At 40.2% G+C, this 22,833-nt stretch overlaps 2 protein-coding genes across 4 annotated transcripts in view; both read right to left on the reverse strand.

Annotated features, from left to right (window-relative positions):
- iqsec1a (IQ motif and Sec7 domain ArfGEF 1a) overlaps nt 1-12,247 on the reverse strand; it is a 96,919-nt gene extending 84,672 nt beyond the window's left edge. For both annotated transcript variants that reach the window (XM_085144915.1, XM_085144921.1), the window contains exon 1: nt 11,865-12,247. In XM_085144915.1, the coding sequence (XP_085001041.1) occupies nt 11,865-12,124 (260 nt within the window). In that variant the 5' untranslated portion in view covers nt 12,125-12,247. The remainder of the gene's footprint in view (nt 1-11,864) is intronic.
- A 32-nt stretch (nt 12,248-12,279) lies between these two features.
- The window catches only part of nup210 (nucleoporin 210), a 33,900-nt gene continuing 23,346 nt past the window's right edge, over nt 12,280-22,833 (reverse strand). Inside the window, exons 36-40 of one of the 2 annotated variants that reach the window (XM_085144912.1) lie at nt 22,140-22,390; nt 21,825-22,029; nt 21,113-21,235; nt 19,478-19,558; nt 12,280-18,394 (exon numbers count right to left, since the gene is read on the reverse strand). In XM_085144912.1, the coding sequence (XP_085001038.1) occupies nt 18,291-18,394; nt 19,478-19,558; nt 21,113-21,235; nt 21,825-22,029; nt 22,140-22,390 (764 nt within the window). In that variant the 3' untranslated portion in view covers nt 12,280-18,290. The remainder of the gene's footprint in view (nt 18,395-19,477; nt 19,559-21,112; nt 21,236-21,824; nt 22,030-22,139; nt 22,391-22,833) is intronic. The other variant, XM_085144914.1, reaches the window with a different exon arrangement.

Raw genomic sequence — 22,833 nt, forward strand, 5'->3', positions numbered from 1 at the left:
AATATTCACTTTTACTTTATGACAGGAGGTTGCCAGATGGTCGCAGATCACTTTCTAGGCCTATGTGACCGGGACCTTATTCCTACATAGTTACCATGATTGTCAGACAGCCAAAATGGACAAGTTAATCCCACCTGGTTAGTTGTTAAATATCTGTAAAACATCAGAAGTAGTAAATAGGGTAGCAGTTTTCTGACTCTATAAACGCTTCCTTATGACTTTAAGAATCGTTAGCCAATGAGCATGCAGTTTTACAAACAGACCTGTTTTTCATATATTTTTTTTTTTGGCTACGCTGGAAATGCTCAAAATGGGACTTCAAATACCAACAGGTGACATTAGTAGCTATGTCCATCTTTTATACTGTGTATGAGAAAAAACTACATATGGCATGACAAAAAACTCTGCTTAAGAAAGAAAAAGCTCGGTGACGTCCCCATTTTAGACAATTTGTTGGATGTTCCCTGTGCTCCTTAGCTTTGTGGACAAAGTGTCCAAATTTTGTTTTGCAAGACCACGGGACAGTTGAGCTCTGGTCCAGAGGAGTAAGTGGACATAGTTTATGTTTCTTTGCATGGTAAAATTTTAAACTACATTATTTCTGGATGCAGCAACACATTTCCACAACAGGAAAATGTCTATTTTTAATAAAGTCATACCTAAGGGCCCAAATAGCAGGGCCATTCAATATTAGTTCTTTGTCCATTTCATCCAGAGATGTGGATTCTCTGCCTCTTTAAAGGGAATTCCCAAATTCTTTGCAATCTGACTTTAGTACTATATTGTCAAACACTTTGAACCAACAATATTTCACTTTTTCCCCAGAAGACAATCCCTCAGGGAGTCTCTTTTTATAACTAATCATGTAAATACTGTAATTAAACTAACAATGTTGTCCCTGATTGCTGGCATCAGATTCAAAATAGCTCTCTATGCAATGTTCAAAATAACATAATCAGCATGTTTACCAGACATGGATTAACTGCAGTCCCAGACCAAGCCTAACCAGTAAATTTAAAAAAAGAAAAAGAAAAAGGAAAAAAATCAAAGAAACGTTTATGATCTACAACTAGGTATAATTCATGTCTGGGAAACTGAGCCGTAGGCCTTAAATGGTTTATAAATTAAAATTTATTTTTGTGTTTCTTTGTATATAAACAGCCTCTCAACTTTTTGGATGGTTGTGTTTCAAACATAAACACAATCAGCAATATTACAATAGCATCTAAATAATATTAGACTTTTGTTTCCAGACATTTAAAGCTCTTGATCGTGTTAAAAAGGCGCACTGGTTTTTTCTCCCACTTTGAATCCAAGTGGTCTTAAACACCTGACCTAGCACAGTGAGCTGGATACAGGGGGATCTCACTCTTACTCATGCTGCATTCCTGAACATATTGCTCAGATTTGGGTGAGCCCTCAGAGTCTCTTGCAAAGTCTGAGGTTATAAAGAACAAGAGAAGAAGTGCACTCCATCTGCAAGCACTGAAACGCACATACCGCAAGCCAACACCTGAGTGGAAGCAATTGAACCTGTTAAACCAGCAAGTAACCATCAGCAAACTTAAATACACAAACCATTTAAGTACTCGCAACAGAAAATTCAGCCTAGCCAGCTGTAACGAGGCCTGTGTTGACATCTATCCATGGTGACTCAGAAGAGTGTGTGTAAGCAGTAGCTCCTCATCTGTGTTTAACTGTTGACTCAGCCTCCACCTTGTCAGCTTTTCACGCACACACACACACACACATCGCACTCCCACTTGGCAGAAAACTAGTGGCAGCATTTCAAACAGCTCTCCACAGGTACTATGCTACAAATTGCCTTCGATTCAGCTGCTGCATCAGCTGGTTTTGACAGCTGTGAGGCAGATAATTGGTTCAACTGTGAAGAAATAAAGAATGAACAGGCAACTATACTTTGGCCTTGTGGCCGCTACAAGTGTGCTGTTTCAGTGCTGATCACAGTTTGCAATAATAAAGAAAGCAAAAACATCAGGGAATAAACAGAGAAGAGAACATTTTATCATCCATAAATCTTCTTTAACACAAAACTGACAAAAATGAAAAAGATGAGAATCATTTAGTACATTTTGAGTAAACATAATATTGTAACTGTATAGCAAAAAGCTGTTTTTGTCTCCATGAACAGTTTTTTGTTTGCTTTTTTCTGAAAATAACCAACTATGAGAACACAGAAAAAAATCTTGTCATTGTAATGTGCTACTTGTGAATTATGAGCTCAGTGCTCCATTACATCATATGCAGTATTGTGCTATAACACGCAAAATATCTGTCTATTTGTGAGTTTCTTCCTTTGTCTGCCAAATCCTACTACAGCATCAGGGGCTGAGCAACCAAACCTGGCTAATAAGTACATCTTGGGCCCCTGAAGGTTCTCATAGGTATCAGATATAATGATGTCATCATGCAATCACACAGCAACAGGCTAAAATAACCAGTTTTTAGGTTTTATGCGCCTAACACCTCATGCAAGCACACTGTTCTTTTTTATTTCACGACAACAACATCTCATTTATTGCCACAAAACTTGAATTGCACATGATATATTATAACGTCATCACGTTGCCTAGCAACTGCCTAGCAATTGGCTAAAATGACCCATATATTTTTGAATTTCAGCACCTACAACACCATAAAAACAGCACTGTATCATTTTCATTTCATGGCCAACAGCAAGAATAGGCTAAACAATACTGTATCTGCAAAAGCTGTTCGGCGCTTTGAGAAGACAGCGTGTGTTCTTTCTTTCCTACTCAGAGCAGGGTGAGACAATTGATATACCTCACTATTCATACTCTACCATCAGCAGCGAGTTAGATTAAATTATTAAAAAGACCCCCCCCCCCCCCAAAAAAAAAAGAAAAACACACGAGAAGTTAGGTTTATATGACTCTAACACTTTAACCATACGAGCATGTTTACTTAAGCTTCGATGTCCATCAACACACCTTAGTCAGATCCATTGGTTTATCCCTGAAGCTCCCAGTCATAAATCATTTAAGCGCAATGCAAACAAGCCACACAACTTGACTTTCAGGCATCCTTGTTTTCACAAATTTCATTCACTGAATTGACGCTCAGTCACAATCCAATCATTGTGGTTTCTGAAACGCATGTCAAATGGCGCCATACTAGCCTTATCTAGTCCACTCACATCATTACTCTCAAATCCCACAGGAATTCATATCAAGACTTTACTTGCAAGTTAAATCCAGCTGAGTTTGGTGATTTAAACATATACGTTTTTTTTTGGTGAAGGCTTTACTTGTAACCCCATGAGGTAACAGCGTTCATTATGGCCATGATTATCCTATCTTATGAGGCAACTAGCAACAACAAAGGACACAAAACAACTGTAACAGTGTCGTGATAGGCCTGATTGGAACCAGAGGTCAGCAGTGCCTGGCTTTCTTCCAGCAAGACTGCAGTCACACTGAGGAGGGACAGTCTACTACACCTAAAGGCAGCCTGCAGTTGATTTTGAGTGCAAGTTTCAAATTCTCTTTGGCCATTGCCTGAAATTTATAGGTGGGTCTGGATGCAAATCATCCCTGTGTAGACATTAATCTAGTAGGGGCATTTCATTAGAGGGGGCTTTGCTGGAGAGAGGGAGCCCATGTGCTCGTAAATTTGGTTTGGCACACTGATTGTTCAGCAGATCACCGGGTAAATGAGTGGACACCACCAGCCACAAGAAGCAGCTTTCTCCATTATGCTATTATTTCCAGCCATGTGGTCCCAAAACACATGCTAAAGCCGTTCCAGTGGCATGGGGTGAAGTATTTATGAACCTGCCAATTTCCAGTCTACAAGCTCAACAGAGGGGGCTTAGGAAGGGCAACTAAGTTGTTCTTAGGCAGCAAATTACAGCAAAGAAGCCAAGACATAACATCTGTAACCCACACAGAAAGCAATACAAAACCACAGATGACAGTGAACAAGAGTACTGACCAAAATCAGCTACCTGAAAGGACATTTATCAAGCACTTGAGTATCTATTGATTCAATTGACGACACTAATTCCTATGAGTACTAACAGGCTTGGTTCCAAGCACTGGATCTGCAATATAATGAGATAAATTAAATAATAAAAACCAAAGCTTTAGAAATTGAAATGCAAGTTCCTTATTTAGGAATGAATCTCATGGAGCAACTCACAATAGCTTACCACAAAGATATGTAGCAGTATCACAGCACAATGCACAATACAATTTGTCTATCTAAACAGAAAAGAGAACGGAAAAAGAGAAAAGGGAAGAATTGTTCACTTATTGTTGTATTATGGTGTTTTGTGGATTATTATTATTTAATTTCAATAAATGTGTCACTTGAGTTATTTACCTCTCTCATTCATTGTTTCTTATGCTCACGTTACCGTGATTGATAAGTGCAACCAATAGGAGTCATAAGATAGTGACTCTGGTTAGTCAAACTGTCTGGGACTCCATTTTTTTACAAGATAGGAATGGTTCAGATTTTGTTGTTGAACATTTAAAGAAAAGCCAAATTTCAAATGCATTTTAAAAAGAAAATGAAATATCCAACTACTTTAGCTGTCAAACATTTGCTCCAAAGCACAGTTTACCAGCTTCTGAATATATGAAATGACTGTAAACGAATCTATAAAACATATACTGAAAATGCACTGCCTGCCTAAAAATGTTCTTCTTGTTCTCACAGCCCTACAGAAACTATGCAGTCTGTGTCTTGGCAAGTAACCAAGCCTAGCACTGCACATCATCAGCAACTCAAGAGCTTCGCTGCTCATTCACAAGCATTCGGAAGTCTTGTTCGAGCACTGGTGTTTGAAATAATTTCTTGTGTTATTGATTAATAATTGATCACTCAAGAGCACATATGCTTCTTTATGCTCTTCATTTTCAAAGACTGCCTGGAATTAAAAAAAAAATAAATTCCTTAACAAAGTCTTCTCCCACAGTCACTGAACTCAAATCTCTAACATGACTCGGAATTTTCCACTGTTGTTTCAGTGCATAATTACATCAAATTTTCAAACATAGAATAACCAAAACATCTACATTCAAATATCTCTTTAATACACTTTGGAAAACTAAAAACTAAAAGGCTGAGTGAGAAAAAGAATAAGAAGAGGAAGAGTTTCAGAAATGACATATCAGCTGTGTGTCATCTACAGTTGAAGACGTTATCACTCCAGCAATCACATCAGCATCACAAATTTTGTTTACACTCGGTTGGCTATCTGGGCCTGGGACAAAGTCTGAATGCTAAATGTGGCCTGGCAGATGCATCCACCAGCTCCGAGATAAGAAATGAAAGTAATAGCAAACAGTATTCTACCCCCAAACCCCAGAGGACCTATTCGGATCACAGTGGATCCACTCTGATTAAAACAGCAGCTTCTACTGCATCACGCATGGAAAAACATTTTTTCGCAAACACTGGAAAGGTTTCATTAAAGATTTAATTTGTGGCTGTAATTGTTTTAATCGCTTCCGAGACTGACCTGGGACGCGTGGCCGAAAAGCTGCCACAGTCTCAACATAACTGCACATGTAACCACTTATCATTAATGCGTGCAACGAAAACTTGCAACGCTGTCTTGAAATACCTGTACCTTAATTCCACTGTGAGTACAAGGAATACAAGAAACTATAGAGGGCTGTTAAAAACAAACTCCATTAGGAAAGAAACTATATGGTCAGCATAAATACTGTTGAACTAAAGGGCTGACAAGGCAGGCCACCATAGAGCCAGAAGTAACATAATATGTATGCGACTGTTAACTCTCGCCTGAACGCCACACACAGACACTGACTGGGAATAATTCCTATTCTGTTAGTCCTTCTAAGCCACTATGTAGTCACCCAGGTGGACAAGTTTATAAAATAACAGGGTCTGTGCAAACTGGGAAGATTTTTTTATATACCTTTGCAGTGGCTGTCCATCCTGAGAACCTGACTGACAATGTTACAAGAACCTTTTCTGTAGAGTTCACTGATAAATAGGTTGACTCTTCACCACAGGTTCCACTATCAGTTTCACATCATATTTCCTGCTCTCTCTGTGTTGTGTCCAAAAGAGGACAAAGAGAAAAAAAAAAGTAAAAACAACACACAGGGAAAACCCGTCTGTTTATAGCCAACCAGAGACACCAGTAAGCAAGGTAATGCGTCATTCAGTAGACTTTTTCCCCTTTTCTTTGACTTGTAGTCCCACAGCTGTTTTACAATGGTTGTGTTTTTGTTTCTCTCTTCCTGGCCCTCTTGAAGTGACTTATAGATGTCATCTTCAGCCAGCAACAATTGAACCTGTCAGCATAGCTTAATGCTTCCCATATACAGTATGAACAAACATCAGACTCTATTCAAGATCACTATCTAACAAAAAAAAGGCATGCTGGCTGCAGCAGACAGTCGCTGTCAGAAGACAATCAGGAAATAAAAACTATATTTTGACCTGTAATGAGAGCAAAATGAAGTAACACTAAATCCGCTACATATTGGTAGGGATGGGTACCGATATCCGGTGCCATAATGGTTCTGACATAAACGGTAGTAACCAGCGCACATTTCGGTGCTTTATTTCGGTGTTTTGTTTTGTTTTTTTTCCTGAGATGTCATACACTTTGGATTCTAGCCAATCATTTTACCTTTCCAAGGATAGTAGGCGGGCCCAGGTATGTACGTTCTTTTAGAGCAGAGCTACAGATTAAAAATGCCCAAGGCAAAGCGGTCAAAAGTCTGACTGTACTTCACAGCAAAAGATGCAAACTCAGGCCTGCAACAAGTGCTTCGAGAACATCTACTGCGGGTGTGGTAAATCTCCATTAGCGAGTTAGCGCGGATCGCCCCGTGCGTGGGGCTGGATGGTGCTTATCATTTTGCATAAAAAAAGAGACTGCTAAAAATAAAAACATAAGGAGGTTTTTGGACAAAGTTTGTGTTCTCCATTCTTTAAGCACCAGTTCGAGCACTGTTTAAGCACCGGCACCATTTAAAAAGTACCGATTTGGCACCGGTATCGGATAAAACCTAAACGATACCCATTCCTACCTATTGGTACATGTAGCAGGAAGAGTTAGAGGTAATGGCTTTAATCTCAAGAAAAGAAATGAGCAAAACAATGGCATAATGCATCACGTGACCATGCCCCCAACCCCCACCATGCATTTCCCCCCTCCTAATAAAAAGTTTAACACACAGCATGAGCTCAGCAATTACTTTTCTAGTCTCACGGGAACATATATCTATAGCCAACATCTTTCCACAGCATGGTGAATCACACCACATGTAAATTGGGAAAAAGACATCATTATAAATCCCACTCAACTAATTACATCCAGTTTTCTGAAATTTTGCGTTTAAAATATGCAATTGAGCCCTTATCTGGTTAAATATGTGTTAACTACACTTGTTTAAGAACAAATAACAACAAATCTAATATATTAAAGTCAACGTTTTACACAAAGGGCATTCTGGAAATCTCTGGTTCACTCCATGAATAAAACAAAAACACAGAAAATTACTATTAAATATTTTTAAGAAACTGACTTTATGCAGCTCTAATCATATAAATTCCATTCCCCAAGTACTTAAATCAACACCATTTTTTTTGTGATGGAAGTTGCATGACATTTTATGCTTAAATAGGCAAATGAAGTGCCAGTTTTTCAAGTATCCATTCATTTGAATAACTGTCTAATACATAACGCCTATAGTGACATTTTCTTCCAGTTAGTCTGAAATGCACAGAGCCAAGCTGTCAACATTTACCAGTACATGACAAAAACATGTTGTTGCCTGTAATGCTTCGCAATCAATTTTAAAAAGTAAAAACAACAATGCACATGGGACTGGGTGGAGTTTTACAAAGGTAGTGATCATAATCTTAAAAAAAAAGTTTATCTCTACCATTGAATTTCAGGCTTTGCCTTCCTGAGAAAGACAAAACTCAACGAAACCACTCGTTGTCTTTGTGACAAAAAAAGGTGATCAGACAGTCATATTAAATTACTATAGAGAAATGTTTAAAAACTTTGATTTTGGTTAAATAAAAGCAATTTTTTTAAAAAGGTAGATGTAGTCAGATATTTGACATCTTCAAACAAAAACCAGGCAGACTGTTATTCTAAGTTAAAATAAGCATCTCTTGGAGTTTATATCCAATATATAGTCATGAGTTGGTACTCTAGTTAGTTCATGCTTAATATTCTCCTTTATTTCCAAGAAATAAAGGAGAATATCAGAAGGTCAATCTATTCCTCAAGAGGAGACTTTTCACACAGACAACTGGCCTAGTTTTGGGGAATTACTTGTTTTTCTGGTAAGGTATTCGCTTTCCTTTTTACTGTACTTTTAATGCTAGTCACTTCCTCATTACGTAACCGGAATGACAACTACCACAGTAAGAGGAAAGAGGACATGCCTGACACAGCAAAGAAAGCTTTGTCTACATTCCCGGCATTATGTAAAAAAGAAAAAAAAAAAGGACAAAAGACTGTGTTGACATGGGGGTGGGGCGGGGGCATGCTTTGCCTCATCCGAAGGATGATTTTCAGGACAAAAAGCTAAAAGGTCTGACGTGCGTGTGTTTAAACAACATTATCATCTGCTGTTTGCAGATAATTTTGATATTCGGGCATGTGATGTTTGATTTGCACTGAAGTGTTTAAAAACTCATTGTGATCACAGGGGGCATCAGCATGCATGTTTCTGAGATAGGAGGCAGCTCCTCCTGAAGAAAGAAACGAGTGGACATGTTGTGTGCCTAGAATGGGGGTAATCATACAAGTCTTACAGCTGCCTTTCATCGGCCAGTATTTGTTGTGACTCAATGACAAGCGCTGGGTGGTAAAAATAGAAAAGGAAACTGCAGATACAAGTAGCAAAATGAGAGCTCTCTGCTGAGCAGCCCAGAAGGATTTTTGATGGAAAATGAGCTTCTTAGATGTGTCGAAAGATGGGAATGATAGTACAATGATTGGTGACCTATACAAAAAAAAAAAAAAAAAAAACCCAACCCATCACAAATTAGATTTTAGTTTTGTATGGCTAGGATTAATGTGCTAAACTAACAGCCATCTAAATACTTTGTGTTAACAATAGGGATGGGTACCGGTATCCGGTGCCATGATGGCACCGGTTCTGACATAAACGGTAGTAACCAGACCGAAAAGCAGCGCACATTTCGGTGCTTTATTTCGGTGCTTTTTTTTCCTGAGCTGTGATACACTTTCTTCTTCCTTACATTTGTATTGGCGGTTGGCAAACAACTGAAAGGTGCATTACCGCCACCAACTGGTATGGAATGATACATTTTGGATTCCAGCCAATCATTTTAGTTTCCGAGGATAGTAGGCGGGTCCAGGTACGTACGTTCTTTTAGAACAGAGCTACAGATTAAAAATGCCCAAGGCGAAGCGGTCAAAAGTCTGGCTGTACTTCACAGCAAGAGATGCAAACTCAGCAGCCTGCAACAAGTGCTTTAAGCTGATACTGTGATACTGTCAAAGGAAGTAACACCTCGAATCAGATGAAACACGTGGTGACGCATAGCGGGTTTTTTTTTTAAAGCCGAGAAATGCGCTGTATTTGATAGCTTGCTGCAAGACCTCACAGCAAGAGGTCTTGCTCCACACATCTACTGGAGGTGTGGTGCCTGTTATCGGACCGGAGTTAGCAACATCGGTAGCTTAATGTTGTTCGTGTGTAATTTACGTTGAGTAGTTTAACCACGTTATTACATTAATGTATGTAAGGTGAACTAGCAAACATCATCACAGCTACATGCGGCTGTCTTCTTGTTTGATGGCAGATACTCCCTTCACCCTGGCCAAAAAGGCTAAAATGACCAAAGAAAACAGTTAAACATGAGAGGTTTTTGGACAAAGTTTGTGTTTTTTCCATTGTTTAAGCACTGCTTCCAGCCAAGAGTGATACCATATATGCCCTGTAGCTGCAGAAAAGGCTAACATTGTTATCTTTTTACAAAAAAACAGCTGAACATGAGAGGTTTTTGGACCAATTTTGTGTTCTCCATTCTTTAAGCACCGGTTTGAGCACCGTTTAAGCACCGGCACCGTTTCAAAAGTACCGGTTTGGCACCGGTATCGGATAAAACCTAAACGATACCCATCCCTAGTTAACAAGCATGTCAACATCCTAATTATCTATAAACAAAGTACAGGTAAGGCTGACCGCCATCTTAATATTTTGCAGGTATATTTTTGAAAAAGTAGATACCTTTTGGTAGATCTTTGATCAATTTAAAAAAAACAAACAACAACAACAAAAAACAATATGCGTGTATACACACCATAACTGTGGCTCATTTAACCTACAGACAAGGACTGGGACAGCAGTCCTTGTCTGGCATGGGTGATACCAAAGCACCAAGTGGTATCAGCACATCTCCTAGCCTTACGAAAGCTGCTCACTCCTTCTTATGGAGGTATGCACAGATATGGCGAAACAGGAGAACACTCCCAAAGTGGGAATTCCTCAGAGAAACAAGTTACTCAGTAGAAATATATGGGCCTCTTTTTCTTGCCGACTGTTACCACTGTCCCTGACCTTGTAACACAGGGGGGAAGCATGACTAGACAGTTTAATTTCCAAGCATATGCTATTTAAATCCCATCTTCTCTTTGCTAAAATGACCTTTGCAGATCTTAGAATCAGTCTTGCTTAAGGCATCTGCATTCCTTAAATTACTCACTGCACTTAAGTGGCATTTTTAATCCTGCATCCTCCATAAATCCCACTTTACATTATTAACAGCTGCCATATTTCATCAAGTTCACTGGTTTAATCAGGGGCTCCTCTGTAACCTTTGTGCCAGTCTACCACAGCTGGACTCAAATAGTGTTCAGACACTGTGACAGTACAGAATGAGATGGTGACAGGCTTTTCCCCAGCGAAATCAGCTAGAATACCCAAGTGAGATTTATAGATGGGGCTCACTAAAGGTCAGTGTTACAATGTCCCAATCTCATGAGTCTGGCTTTATCAGCTGGCAAAGACATACAGTCCATGAGTCATCAGTATTGATTTGCTGCCAGTGATCTTCATGACACTAACATGCCCCTGGAGATGAAGGTCAAGCACGATCACGTGATCCTGCAGAGCGTCAAAACTGAGTTAAACGTCTGCAAGCATTTTGGAGATACAGCCAACAGGGAGTGAAATTCAACACAGAAATGGTACAGGAAGGGTAAGACAGACTGCTAATACAAATGCCCCACAACTATCCTACCTCATCTGCTCTGCCTGGGGCTTAACCCTTTGGGTCTGTCCTAAACTATTATTGCATAACAGATTCATCCAAAGTAGCATATGTGTGATGTTTCCCAAAGGCTGCAACTACTAGTTTTCCATATCAAGGATATTTGGAGGATACGTGTTTGTCTACGCACATGAAACCCTCCTTCAAGTGATCTTTTAAATGAGTTCAAACGATATTCTGCAAGTTTAAAACTCTAATTTTTAATCCAAAAGAACCAGAAAAGGGGGTTTTCTCAAGTGCACAGAACAGATCACGTTTGTGTACAGCATATTATCTGCACTAGATCTGCAGACCTCTGAGTGTGTAACTGACCAACAGACACATAACGACGATGGCTAGTATGGTCACCAACCCATCAGCAGCAGCGACGTTAATAAAAGGAGACCGTTGATTCCCAAAGTAGCAGCTCTGTGTAACTGTGTGCCATGAATGTGGCTCCGCGCACTTTGGCTCTCGTTTAGCATTAATTACTTCACTCACATTTAGAACTTTTTTAAAGACCAAATGAGCAAACGCAGCTCTACGGCATTAATTTAACTTTGACAGAAATAACATAAGATGCCGTTGTGACTTACTTTTCCTGCGTGGCGTGCTCCTTTATGGCTCCCAGCGTGGAGAGGCTGTTGCTGCCCTGCAGCAGCCTGCAGGTTGCCAGGTGCCGCTGGTACTGCTCCTTCAGACAGGCGTTCTCCAAGCATAAGTCGGACACTTGCTGCTCCAGCTCCTCTATCCTCCCCCTCTGCCTCTCCAACAACTCCTGCTGCGTCTCGATTATTTTATTAAGCTCCTTCAAATATTCCGCAGCCCTAGTAGGGTTCTCCGTTGGGCTTTCCATGTCGCTCCAACTGCCGTTTTTCTCCTGCGTTCCCTGTCGTAGCGCAGAAGCCGGGGAGATGGTCCTCTATAGTCCAGGCTGGGGTTTAGGCGCAACAATTCAGTGCGTTGCGCCTTTTACGCCTTGTCATTGTTTTTGTTTTGTTTTTTTTAAAAAAAACAAAAACAAAAAAACCCAATGAGGGTGATGATAATCCGAATCAGAAATACTCCCGGGTACACGCGTTTCCAAGTCCCACTGCCACGAAACTAGAAACTACTCACATATCAAGGCTGGGAATGTCAAGCAGGCTTCAACATATCATTCACCCGAATGTGACAGACTTCACCGTGAGGATCCCGGCTGGCTCTCTAAAGTCTGCTCATTCCCCCGTTGGCAACGCGGTATGACATTTTCTATTAGGTCCCTCTCGCTCCATGCCGTTCTCGTGACTTTTCGTAAACAGACGCTTGGCTGACGGAGTGGGCGGGGTTTTCAAGTTTTATGAATCTACTGCTTGCAGGCAGCTGTAATTACTTTTGGGCTAATGCAGGGGGGTAAATGACTGTTGAGTTTGTCAGGAGCTTAATTTTTCCCACCCTTTTCCATTTCAGCGGATCTATTTCCTGCGGACGTCCTCTTCTCTTCTCTTCTCCAGGCAGACAGACAACAAACGCATCGTCTGTTCTCTCCGACAAGGATTCATATTGCAAAGAGCCGCACGCATTTTGATCAATTTTTGATTAGGCAGAACTTTGTTGCGACTGTGTTTTGCGCTGTAACACAGTCTGGTACACACAGAGTGCTGTTGCGTCTTCCCTGCAGAGTTGTTTACTATGCTGTTTGTGTATTGCCATTTTCTCCAGCAGGCTATATTCCCCTCTAATGAAACGATCGCGTTAGCAGCAGCATACATTAGTTTTTGAAACAGAAATGACTGATGTGTTCTGTGCATTTGGGACAAGGGGCTGTATATTAAACACGAGGTGTCCCAGACCAACAGCAAGAGCAAACTGCAGCACCCGACTCTGATGACAGAGGTCGATGCTTAAGTTTCACCTCATTTGTTTGTCACATCCTGCTTTTAAAACACAGACTTTTAGATGTCGATGTCTAAGAACTGATTCCTGTCCTATATATACTGCTCTAATGGCAGATGCTCATATTAAGCATGATCAAAGTTTCAAATAATGAGGGCAGATATCTGGAAGCTATCCCCAGGAACCAAAAGCTTGGGCTCTAGCCTACCTCGGAGTGTTTTTTTCCCTACTGTTGGCTCCTTGTGGTGTTAATAAGTGTGGATATTGTTAATATGGTGTCTCAGGGATCAGAAGAAAGTTGAGTTAAGGCACGAGGAATGGGTAGATCAACTTGATGCACACAGATAATAAACTGATGCCCTGCAAGAAGATGAATAAAAATGACTTTCAACTGCAAATCAACAGTATGCAAAGCTACTGTAGAAGAGTCCAAGAATAAAATGGGAGTTGGAATTGAGCACAATGGGTACTCTGCAGGATGTGGTTTTACAAACACGTGTGTAGGAACTGAGAGGAAGATGGCAGTTTGCTCTTGTAACCATTCCCCCATTGCTGGATTTTTTTTTAAGAGAAAAAGAATCAAAGCAACATGCACACTCACATTTTAGTTGTCAAAAACTGCTGCTCCAACTCTCTCATAACTCCCTTCTCTCATTTTCTTTTGATCAATTTTTCAAAGCTCCAGTTGAGATGCTGCGTTCGTGGATACAGTTACAGTGCAGTGGAGAGTGCTTCATCCAAGAAACTGAGGGCTTTACCTTTATGCTGCACCACCTGACGGCTGCACTTGGATCATCTGAGATAACTTGTTTTAATGTGGAGACAGAGCATCAGCAAATTCATTCAAACCGGGAGCAGTGGGAAGCAGTTTAAGGACGTGCAGTACAGATGGAGTACATTAGGTTTTTCCCTGTGGCTTCCTTATCCGCATGGCAGGAGGCCAAGGAGAGCAGCACGAGCCTTGAAATGCCACCCAGAAGGATATACCGTATACAGCTATTAACAGCTGAATGTCGCAGGCTAATGTCACATGTCAGCGCTGCGCAATGCCTTGCTTTATTTCTTACTTCTGAAGCATTTCTCTGTGATGGCACATAATGCCTTCAGGTAAAAATGTATCTCACCAAAACTGCAATTTTACTATCCATTTATAGGACCCCTCAAGCCATTGTCTTTTAGACAAATTAAATTGCCTTTTAGCAAGTCACTGAAGCCCATCCAGCAATGATGAAGCTGTTCTTCAAGTGACCGTGTGTTTTAAAGGCAGAAAGTGGGGATAAAAAGAATCCCAGAAAAATCCCAAACATAAAAATTTGATTCCTTTAAACTTTGTCCACAATTACACTATCAAACCACACAGCTCAATTAGCCATACCTTCAACTCCAAGTTGAGTGTACTGGAACACCTGTTTTGTGGATAAGCAAATGCCAGTACCCACAGAGTATTAACCACTTCCAAACGCACTGTCTGTCAGTATTATGCTCTTGGTTTGGCTCCTTTCTTCCTCTGGCTGACCAGTCATACGGCGTTGCCAATGTGGGTGGCAGCCAGTGAGATTTATTTTCTGAAATCGCTCATACAGTATATTTGCCCCTAAACAAACCCAACCCGAAGCCTCTAGGTTCAGCCCTACAAAACATTTACCAGCTGCGATGAAAGAAAGACCCCAATAATCTCACCAGCAGAGTGGAAAACATTTCCTTTTTCCCTCCAAGAGAATACAAAATAGTCTCTACTGAGCCGACAACCACCTCATATAGATGTGCATTTGTGTGATGGATCTGAAATGGCACACGAGAGGAAGCGTAGTAGGTGTTAGAGCGATTTACTCGCTGATCTCATATTGCACGAAATATATAATTAAAATCATAAATGCATGAACCAAATGGGGAGTTTTCTGAATGGTGCTTCTGCAATAGTTCAAAACAGTAATAATACAGAGTGAGTTGATTAGAGTGTTTTATATGAATCCTGAAAATTGAACTTCAGCACTTCTCTCGTCATACTGCCGCAGTGTTGCTTAGGAAATGCATCGGCAATGTATTTACATCCATTATACAGATATGCAAAAAAAAAAAAAAGACTATTAACTACCGATACTGTCATGAGGTCTATCAGCCTCTGACGTCCCTTTAAAAAGAGATCTTCACACACAGTCCTGAAAAGCATGTGGGAGCTGCCTTATCATTCTTGTCAGGTCTCATTCAGTACCACATCATTGATCCTCTCCACCTCCAGCATAGTGACACATCTGGAACGGTGGCGGTTTTGCTTCACCTGAGACACAACAGCCTGATAGGCAGTTTTTCCACAACCTCTGTCCCTTAATGGAGAAAATAAATTTGTCATTTATCCACGGAAGACTGCCTTAATAAGCCATAAATATACTGTACAGCCACATGCAACTACCTGTTGATGGGAGTAATTTAAGAGACGTTCACTGTTTCACTTTTGAATCTCAATGAATTTTAACTGAAGCAGACAGCAAAATAACAACTGCTACCAGCGCCTCCTGAAAGCAGCTATTGAAGTGGCAAGGCAGTCAAAGGTTGGCGGGTTCGCTTACACAACACAACACACCGGTTAAACGTTTCCTTTTTCTAAGGCAGCCAACATCTTAAGCATACCCACGAGCCCCCGTTGTGGCCACAGCAGCTGGTGTTCTTGAGCTTTCTCATAAACAGCTCTCAGGCATGAGTTGAGGCTTTGTCTGTCTAACACCCCCTTTGAGAAATAAGGAGCGTGTGGGAAATAATGCAAAGACTATAGCTGGAGCTGAATAAGTCCCACTCAGGATTCTTCTTCTTGTGCAGCAGTTTACATCGGTGAGGGTTTATGTCTCACAATATGGTTTCCACTGAGCCCTGGGACTAGCCTAACAACAACACTGGAGCTGAAATGATTTAATTAACAGAGCATCAGAAAAATAATCTTTTCTTCTTCTTTCTGTTGTTTCCTTTAGGGGTCACCACAGACGATCATCTGCTTCCATCTCACCCTAGCATCCTCCTCTGTCTCTCCATCCCTTTGCCTGTCATCCTTCATCCCCCTGTCCAATAATCCACAATGTCAGAAATGTGCCTTCAGTACTTAAATGTAAGAATTGTGTGCCTTTCCTTATTATACATCATCATGATCAAGGCATTTAATCAAAACTGCTGTCAGGCTCGTTAGCTGCAGTCCTAAATAAGATGAAGTCGTAAATTACTAAAAAGTGCACATGTCGACAAAGTGAAAACCCCTAAGAGCTACTTTTTGGATTGTAGTGTATGTGTGCCACGACTGATGTTCTGCTGCTTTACAAACAATCCTGTGGTGCACGGTCTGCTCTGCTCACCTATTTGGGTTTGCATTTGCTGACATGCAGGCGGCTGCTGAGGGCATACAAATGAGCCAGGTGACAGAGTCCCACCACGGCAGCCCAGAGCAGTGTTACAGACAGATGGGAGATATTTGATCAGTGGCCACAGACCTTTACATGTCTTGAGGGAGCCCAGGAGAAAGATGCCCCACCTCACCCCCCTTCTGTTTGTGTGAAATAAGGTGAATGCGTGTATAGAGCCTGCTGGCCTTTGGATACGTGGGAAGTCAATCGTTGCTAATGCAAAAATCGTCCTCCTTTCTTTCCTTCTACCGCTATTGATGTTTCGCAAAACTAATCGTGTTAAAGTAGTTTACAATTTACTGAGAAGTTAAAAATATGCAACTTCAACAACACTGAAAAGGATAAGAACATCATGTCATCAAAAAGCAACAAAGAGGAAAACAAAATGTATTAATGAGCACATTAATGAAATGTCGATGCAGAAATCCACAGCGAGTTGCAAAATTGCCAAATGTGAGTGACAGAATCGATGTTTCTAGTTTTCTGCATTTTGAATTATTCAAAGAAGACAATGCTTTCTGTAAGTCTATTCATCTGCCACAATTATACTAAACTGACAGCATGTGGAAAGAAGAGAAATTCACAAAAGGTTTTTGATGAATAATTCTGACAACAGTGAACAGAAAAAGTAAAAACTTTAATCAGCAAAGAGGAGAGTATATTCACACAAATTCATAACTGCATCATGTGCTAAATGCAGGTCAGATGTGACAGTAAGGCATGGATCTGGAAAAAAACAAACAAACCCAGAGTGGCTAGCATAAATACAATTCCTGGTCGTTAATTTTTTTCTTCACATACAAAAATATGGCATTTAAAACAAATATCACACATCAAATGTTCAAGCAATTCAACAATGCTACAGTAATCTTGTTCAGGATAAGTGGGCTGTAGGAATAAACAGAAGCATTACATTTTCAGAAATGAGACCTGGTCACATTTGAGTGCTTTTTGCAATCAAGCAACACTGGGATAAAAACTAAATGACAGTTCACATTTCGTTGCAGTTTCACATTAATGAATCAGACAGAAGCTGGATGCATTGTGGCTCGAAAATCAGTAATATTGAAAAATGGGAAAAATCAAACTCCCCCCAAAATGCCCTAAAACAGAAGTAGTCCAACCTTTTCACGGTCAGTAATATGCACATTTAAAGGGTTCATTATCTTTGTGGATGGATTCAGTGGACGGCACTTTTCCTCAAAATGTATACACTACAACATTACAGAGAGCAACACCTGCTCGTAAAAAATAAATATTTTCAAACTAACAGTTGATTTCTGTCTTATAAGAGAATGTGGTTTATCCTGAGTTACTGCATTTTACACTTAGCCAAGCAAACAAAAAGAAAAAGAATTATGAGCATAAACTAAAAGTTTTTAAGTGCGCTCACTGGGTGTCAGTCAATGAAGTGGTTTTGTATAAAAAGCTATTTTCATGGCAAACCACAAAAATACATACAGGATATGTAGAATTGTGCACACACATATAATTTATATTTACTTCCACACACACAACATAACACACAAGAAAACTGGAAAACAGCCCTATAATAATAATCTTGCATTGCCTTTTAACTGATCTTCCACGGTAGAAATTGTTTCATTTATGCATCTGTCCCAACATTTCAAAACAAAGATACTGAGATTTTGCTGTCACCTCCCCACAGCATTCATCCTGAGGGACAGAGGCACATTCTCTACACTTTAATGGCCTGGGGTGTTTTCATTTTAAGGAGGAGAGACTAAGCAGCCGGCTTCATCAGGACTTGTAGTCTGGGGAATAGAGCCGGTACCTGGGGCTGCTGTTTAGGCTGGTCCCGGGTAACGTGCGGTTGAAAGAATTTGATAATGGTGAGTCTAAACCTGAAGACAGAAATGTTAAATAAAGAGTGTAAACAAGCCATCAAGAGCCAAATGGCACAACCACTCTGTGACACAAACCAGAAGTGGAAGAAGTCTGTTAGAAGTTATTAGTAAATAAAAGCAATCTAGAAAACACTACATGGTGTAAATGTCATTTAACCAGCATAATTTGACACGCTAACACATACATCTTATATCAACACTCCAGCTTCCTTCAAGACAAATGAGTCTGTAGAATGATAAATCATTTATGCTTTAGGTTCACATCCAAATGATCTTTATAACATGTTGAGGTGACATCAGTACAACCAGGCTAAGGGGGAGGGAAATACTAACAGCTGATCATGTCCAACTGAAAAGTAATCAATTACTCAACTGGTTAAAAAGCTTTGACTCAAGTTGGAACATATGACACAATTGTGCACCTCTGGAAGAGTTACACTGTAAAATCACTTTAGCTGTTGTTAATCTAACATGTTTGGTTGTCTTATACTAAAAAAATTCCAGGAAAAACACTACCTAGGCTACTTTTATGCTTATATTTCACTTATTCTGAGTTACTACTATTGCACTAGAGCACTGCTGCTGCCAATGGCACCTCATTTTAATAATTTCACAGTACAAATTAAGACGCATCTCATCAGTGACAGCAGTTCATTGGAAAATTATTTTTTCCTCATATATGGTTAGAAACACCATCATTGCCAATTTTAAATGGACCTCCAGTGTCCATGTTTAGAAAAGCTGATGAAACAAATTTGCAGAGAGAGAGAGCATCAAATTCTGTGTCAAGCTATCACCCAGAGTCCAAACAATAGTCCACACTTTTTTTTTGGTTCCTTAAACATTCACAGAGGTAATTTGTCCCCCAGACTAAGATGCCAACTTCAGATAATGTGGGGAGTTGTGTAAAGCTGCATAAGGGGGCTACTTTGAAGGGGACAGTAGCCAAATTAAAATTCAATATCTTTCTGCTTTTTAGGCACAGTCAGCTTTTTGATCAAGCTGTATATTCTCATGAATGCATGTTCTCATCTATTTACAAATCGCTGTTAGGGTAAAGTCACAGTGACATTGCCCTACCTGAGACTGGTGACGGCGGTGTCCTCTGGATGAAAGCAGGATGATAAGTTCGTTCCCTTGGCGTGAACACCGAGTGGAGGACTGCCCGGGGGGATACATTTAAAAACATGAGTGTTTGTTGACCTTCCTATATAAAAACTCTTAGCCACAAAACATAGTATTACAACTTTAGGTGCTTTAAATTATGACCACCACTGATAACTGACTGTCAAGTTAAAGAAGTACTTCACTGTGAAAGACCTTGTACCACTGCAATACACTGATGCATCAGCTTGTGTTTGAAGGATTTAAATTTTTAAAATACAAAACATGTTAATAGCTTTAATGGATGTTCCAGTAACAGTGGAAAAACCTTGCTTGTACACAGTCTGGATAATGAGTACAGTAACTTTTCTTCAGGCTCTGTGCTTTTAGCATAATTAATTTTGACAAAGAAGTACCACATTAAAAGGATGCAAAGTATCAACTTTAATTTTGTTTAAGAAGTCAGTATTGAAAGGGTTTCGCGTGAGATGCACCCCTCAGGGCACAAACAGTTATTCAAAAGTATTTGGACATTTTCCTAGTTAATGTTCTTTGGGCTGTGGTTCTGTCTCATTCACAGAAGACTCACTTGTGGCTCGAAGTTGATTGATATTTGAGAATTGATGTGACTTCCACAGGAAGGACAAATTATTTTAGAGACTGGACTACACCTACGTAATCATGACCAGTTTCCCTGTCAGTGGTCATAGTACAACTTCATGACCATACCCTCAAACTGATGGCGAGCTTCACAAATAGAAAAGCCTAGTTGGTAAAATGATCCTGCATCAAAATGATAGACTGTAGTGTAGGGGAAAAGGGGAAAAGGAAAAAAAAAGGGGGATAAACTCAAAGCATGACACCTCATCTGTCAGAGAAGGTGGTGCATCCGTTATGGTTGCCTTATTGATTTCAAGGCTGACAGAGGCAACAGGACTGTAGAGGTGCACAGGAGCATTCTGTGTGCAGTGATTGAGTCAAATCAAAACTAATTGGTTGCTTCGGCTGTACTTTTGGGATCGCTGAATGATGAAACGTCCTAAGAGCTTTCTAGGCTGAGCACTTGGAATAGCTTTGATTCATCAGTAAATATTAAAACATTCCAATGTGCCTCAACTTAAATGAAGAGCTGACTCCAAGCAGGGTTACCCCGACAACAAGCTGGAGCTGAAGGTGGATTTAAAGAAACGCATTAAAGTGTAAGTTGAGACAGTCGAGGAGTGCAAAAGATTTTCCACAAAATACTCAATGACATTTTAATTGGCACTCGTACCTGTGATGTCTTTTTTGAGCATACAGTCTGTCTTTTACACAGGTTACACTTTAAACAGCAATTTGTAAACCTATTAAAATGCATATTTTCTAGTATTTTTGTGCATGAGAATGTGCACAGAAATCGATGCCCACACCCCAAAAAAGTAACTGTCCAACTGTACTTATGGTTTGGTCTGTGAACAGCTGTCGAAAAGTACGATTTTGGTACACTCCAGGTACACAAATATATTAGTTTGATGTCAGAAAACAAACTAGCGTGCAGTTCTTAAAATGTGATCTAACAGGTCCTCCAATTATCTAAGGCTTAGTAATTCCAACAAGAATAAGGCAACCCACCGATTATGATGATAGCTGTACCAGCCAGCAGAGCGAACAGGGTGCAGAACATCATCTGGTAGGAGTTTATGAAGCTGTGGAAGGAGTGGCCCCCCTCCATATAACCAACTGGAGAAGCAGCTGCTGAGAGAGAGAGAGAGAGAGGCGTTTGAGATAACAAGCCCATTTGAAATGCTGAAATCACACAACACACTCAACATATTAGCTACGGCAGAAAGGATAATGATGTTGTTACAACACTGGTGATGTCTGATACCTGAATGGAAAGATGGTTACTAAAAATATGCCATGTCAGTGTCCTCATTTCCCACAGATGGCAGGGCTGGTTACGTGACTGACATTGATTACTCAGCAGTAACCCATTTAAACAGCTAATTACCTCAATACAGTAGGTTTTTTTTACATTATGGCCACATTTGTATTTTCTGTTCAATTGAAGGGTAAAAAAACAACAACAAACCATTAAGCACTGTACGTTGAGATGTGCATTTTCTGTCATTGAACAAAATGATGATATGTATTGAAAATATTATAAGATTAAACAATGTGAATCATTTACGATGAACTATGAGTAGCTTCACATTTATAATAATACATTGTGAAACAACCCAGCTACATTTCCTGCAATATTACACATAAAATACACTTAAAGTAAAATGACAAGTTTGGCTTTAGGTTCTGTGGATTCTCATTTGCACTGTTAATATCTGACCTTGTATTGCAGCATTGGGATCAGCTACGTGAATCAAAGTGACTGGGATGACAAGATTCTGGTCGGAGGAAGTGCTGCTTATAGAAATGGAAGCAGAAACTGCTAAATGGGGGTCCACAGCACTGACGGTGTACTTTGAGAAACCGGGGAAGCCATGGTGTACCTCCTTCTCTTGGACAACAATATTGGGAGAAGTAGATGCCACCTAAAGATACCACAAAGTGATGTATGCTTCTAAACGTCATATCTTAAGTTCACTAAAACACAGAGAATTAAATTATAATAGCTTTATTTAGCTTTAAAAACATATTGTACCTCCACATTGGACAGGGCTGCAGTAGGGCCATAGACTGTGAGTTCAGCTGATGGGTGTAAGTTTGAGAGCAGCAGCTCAGTCTGGTCTGAGTACAGGCCTGGCTCAATTGGCAGTCTGGCACTGACTTGTACCCCAGAGAAAGTACTGCCCTCCAGGCCTGCCTTCACCAGCAGGTTGGTCATGGATACGCTGAGCACGCGGGTCTGCTGGTCAGTGATGGGCTGCAAGGTCATGGAGCATGTGTAGAAGCCTGAGGCATTGGACACAAGTAAAGGTGATGGTTAGAGATAAATTACTAATGTGTACATTTGGTACAAGACCTGATCATGAATACCACCATGCATGTGAGCCCTGACATAACTTTGGTTACAAAAAAGGTGCCAGGCACTTACAAGAAATATGTGTTTTTCCCCTTTAACCTCGGAATATCTGAGAAAGTATCACTTCACAATCACATAGTTCTATTAGAAACCCTTTAAAATTCAGCTGAATGGTTACAACCTCATGAACACACTGTGAATCCCATTGTACATAAGCCAGCAACTAGGGAGAAGTCCCAAAATCCCAAACACAATTAGATCAGTGATTTCAGGCAACAGGGCGCCTGCTCGGTTCAATACATCACCCGGACACCTTTTATAGCCCCTGCTAAATTCGTTGTATGGGCAATGCAGGTATTGATTATGCCCTTGT

The sequence above is a fragment of the Neolamprologus multifasciatus genome, chromosome 20 (genome assembly GCF_963576455.1).
Source record: "Neolamprologus multifasciatus chromosome 20, fNeoMul1.2, whole genome shotgun sequence".
Taxonomy (NCBI): Eukaryota; Metazoa; Chordata; class Actinopteri; order Cichliformes; family Cichlidae; genus Neolamprologus; species Neolamprologus multifasciatus.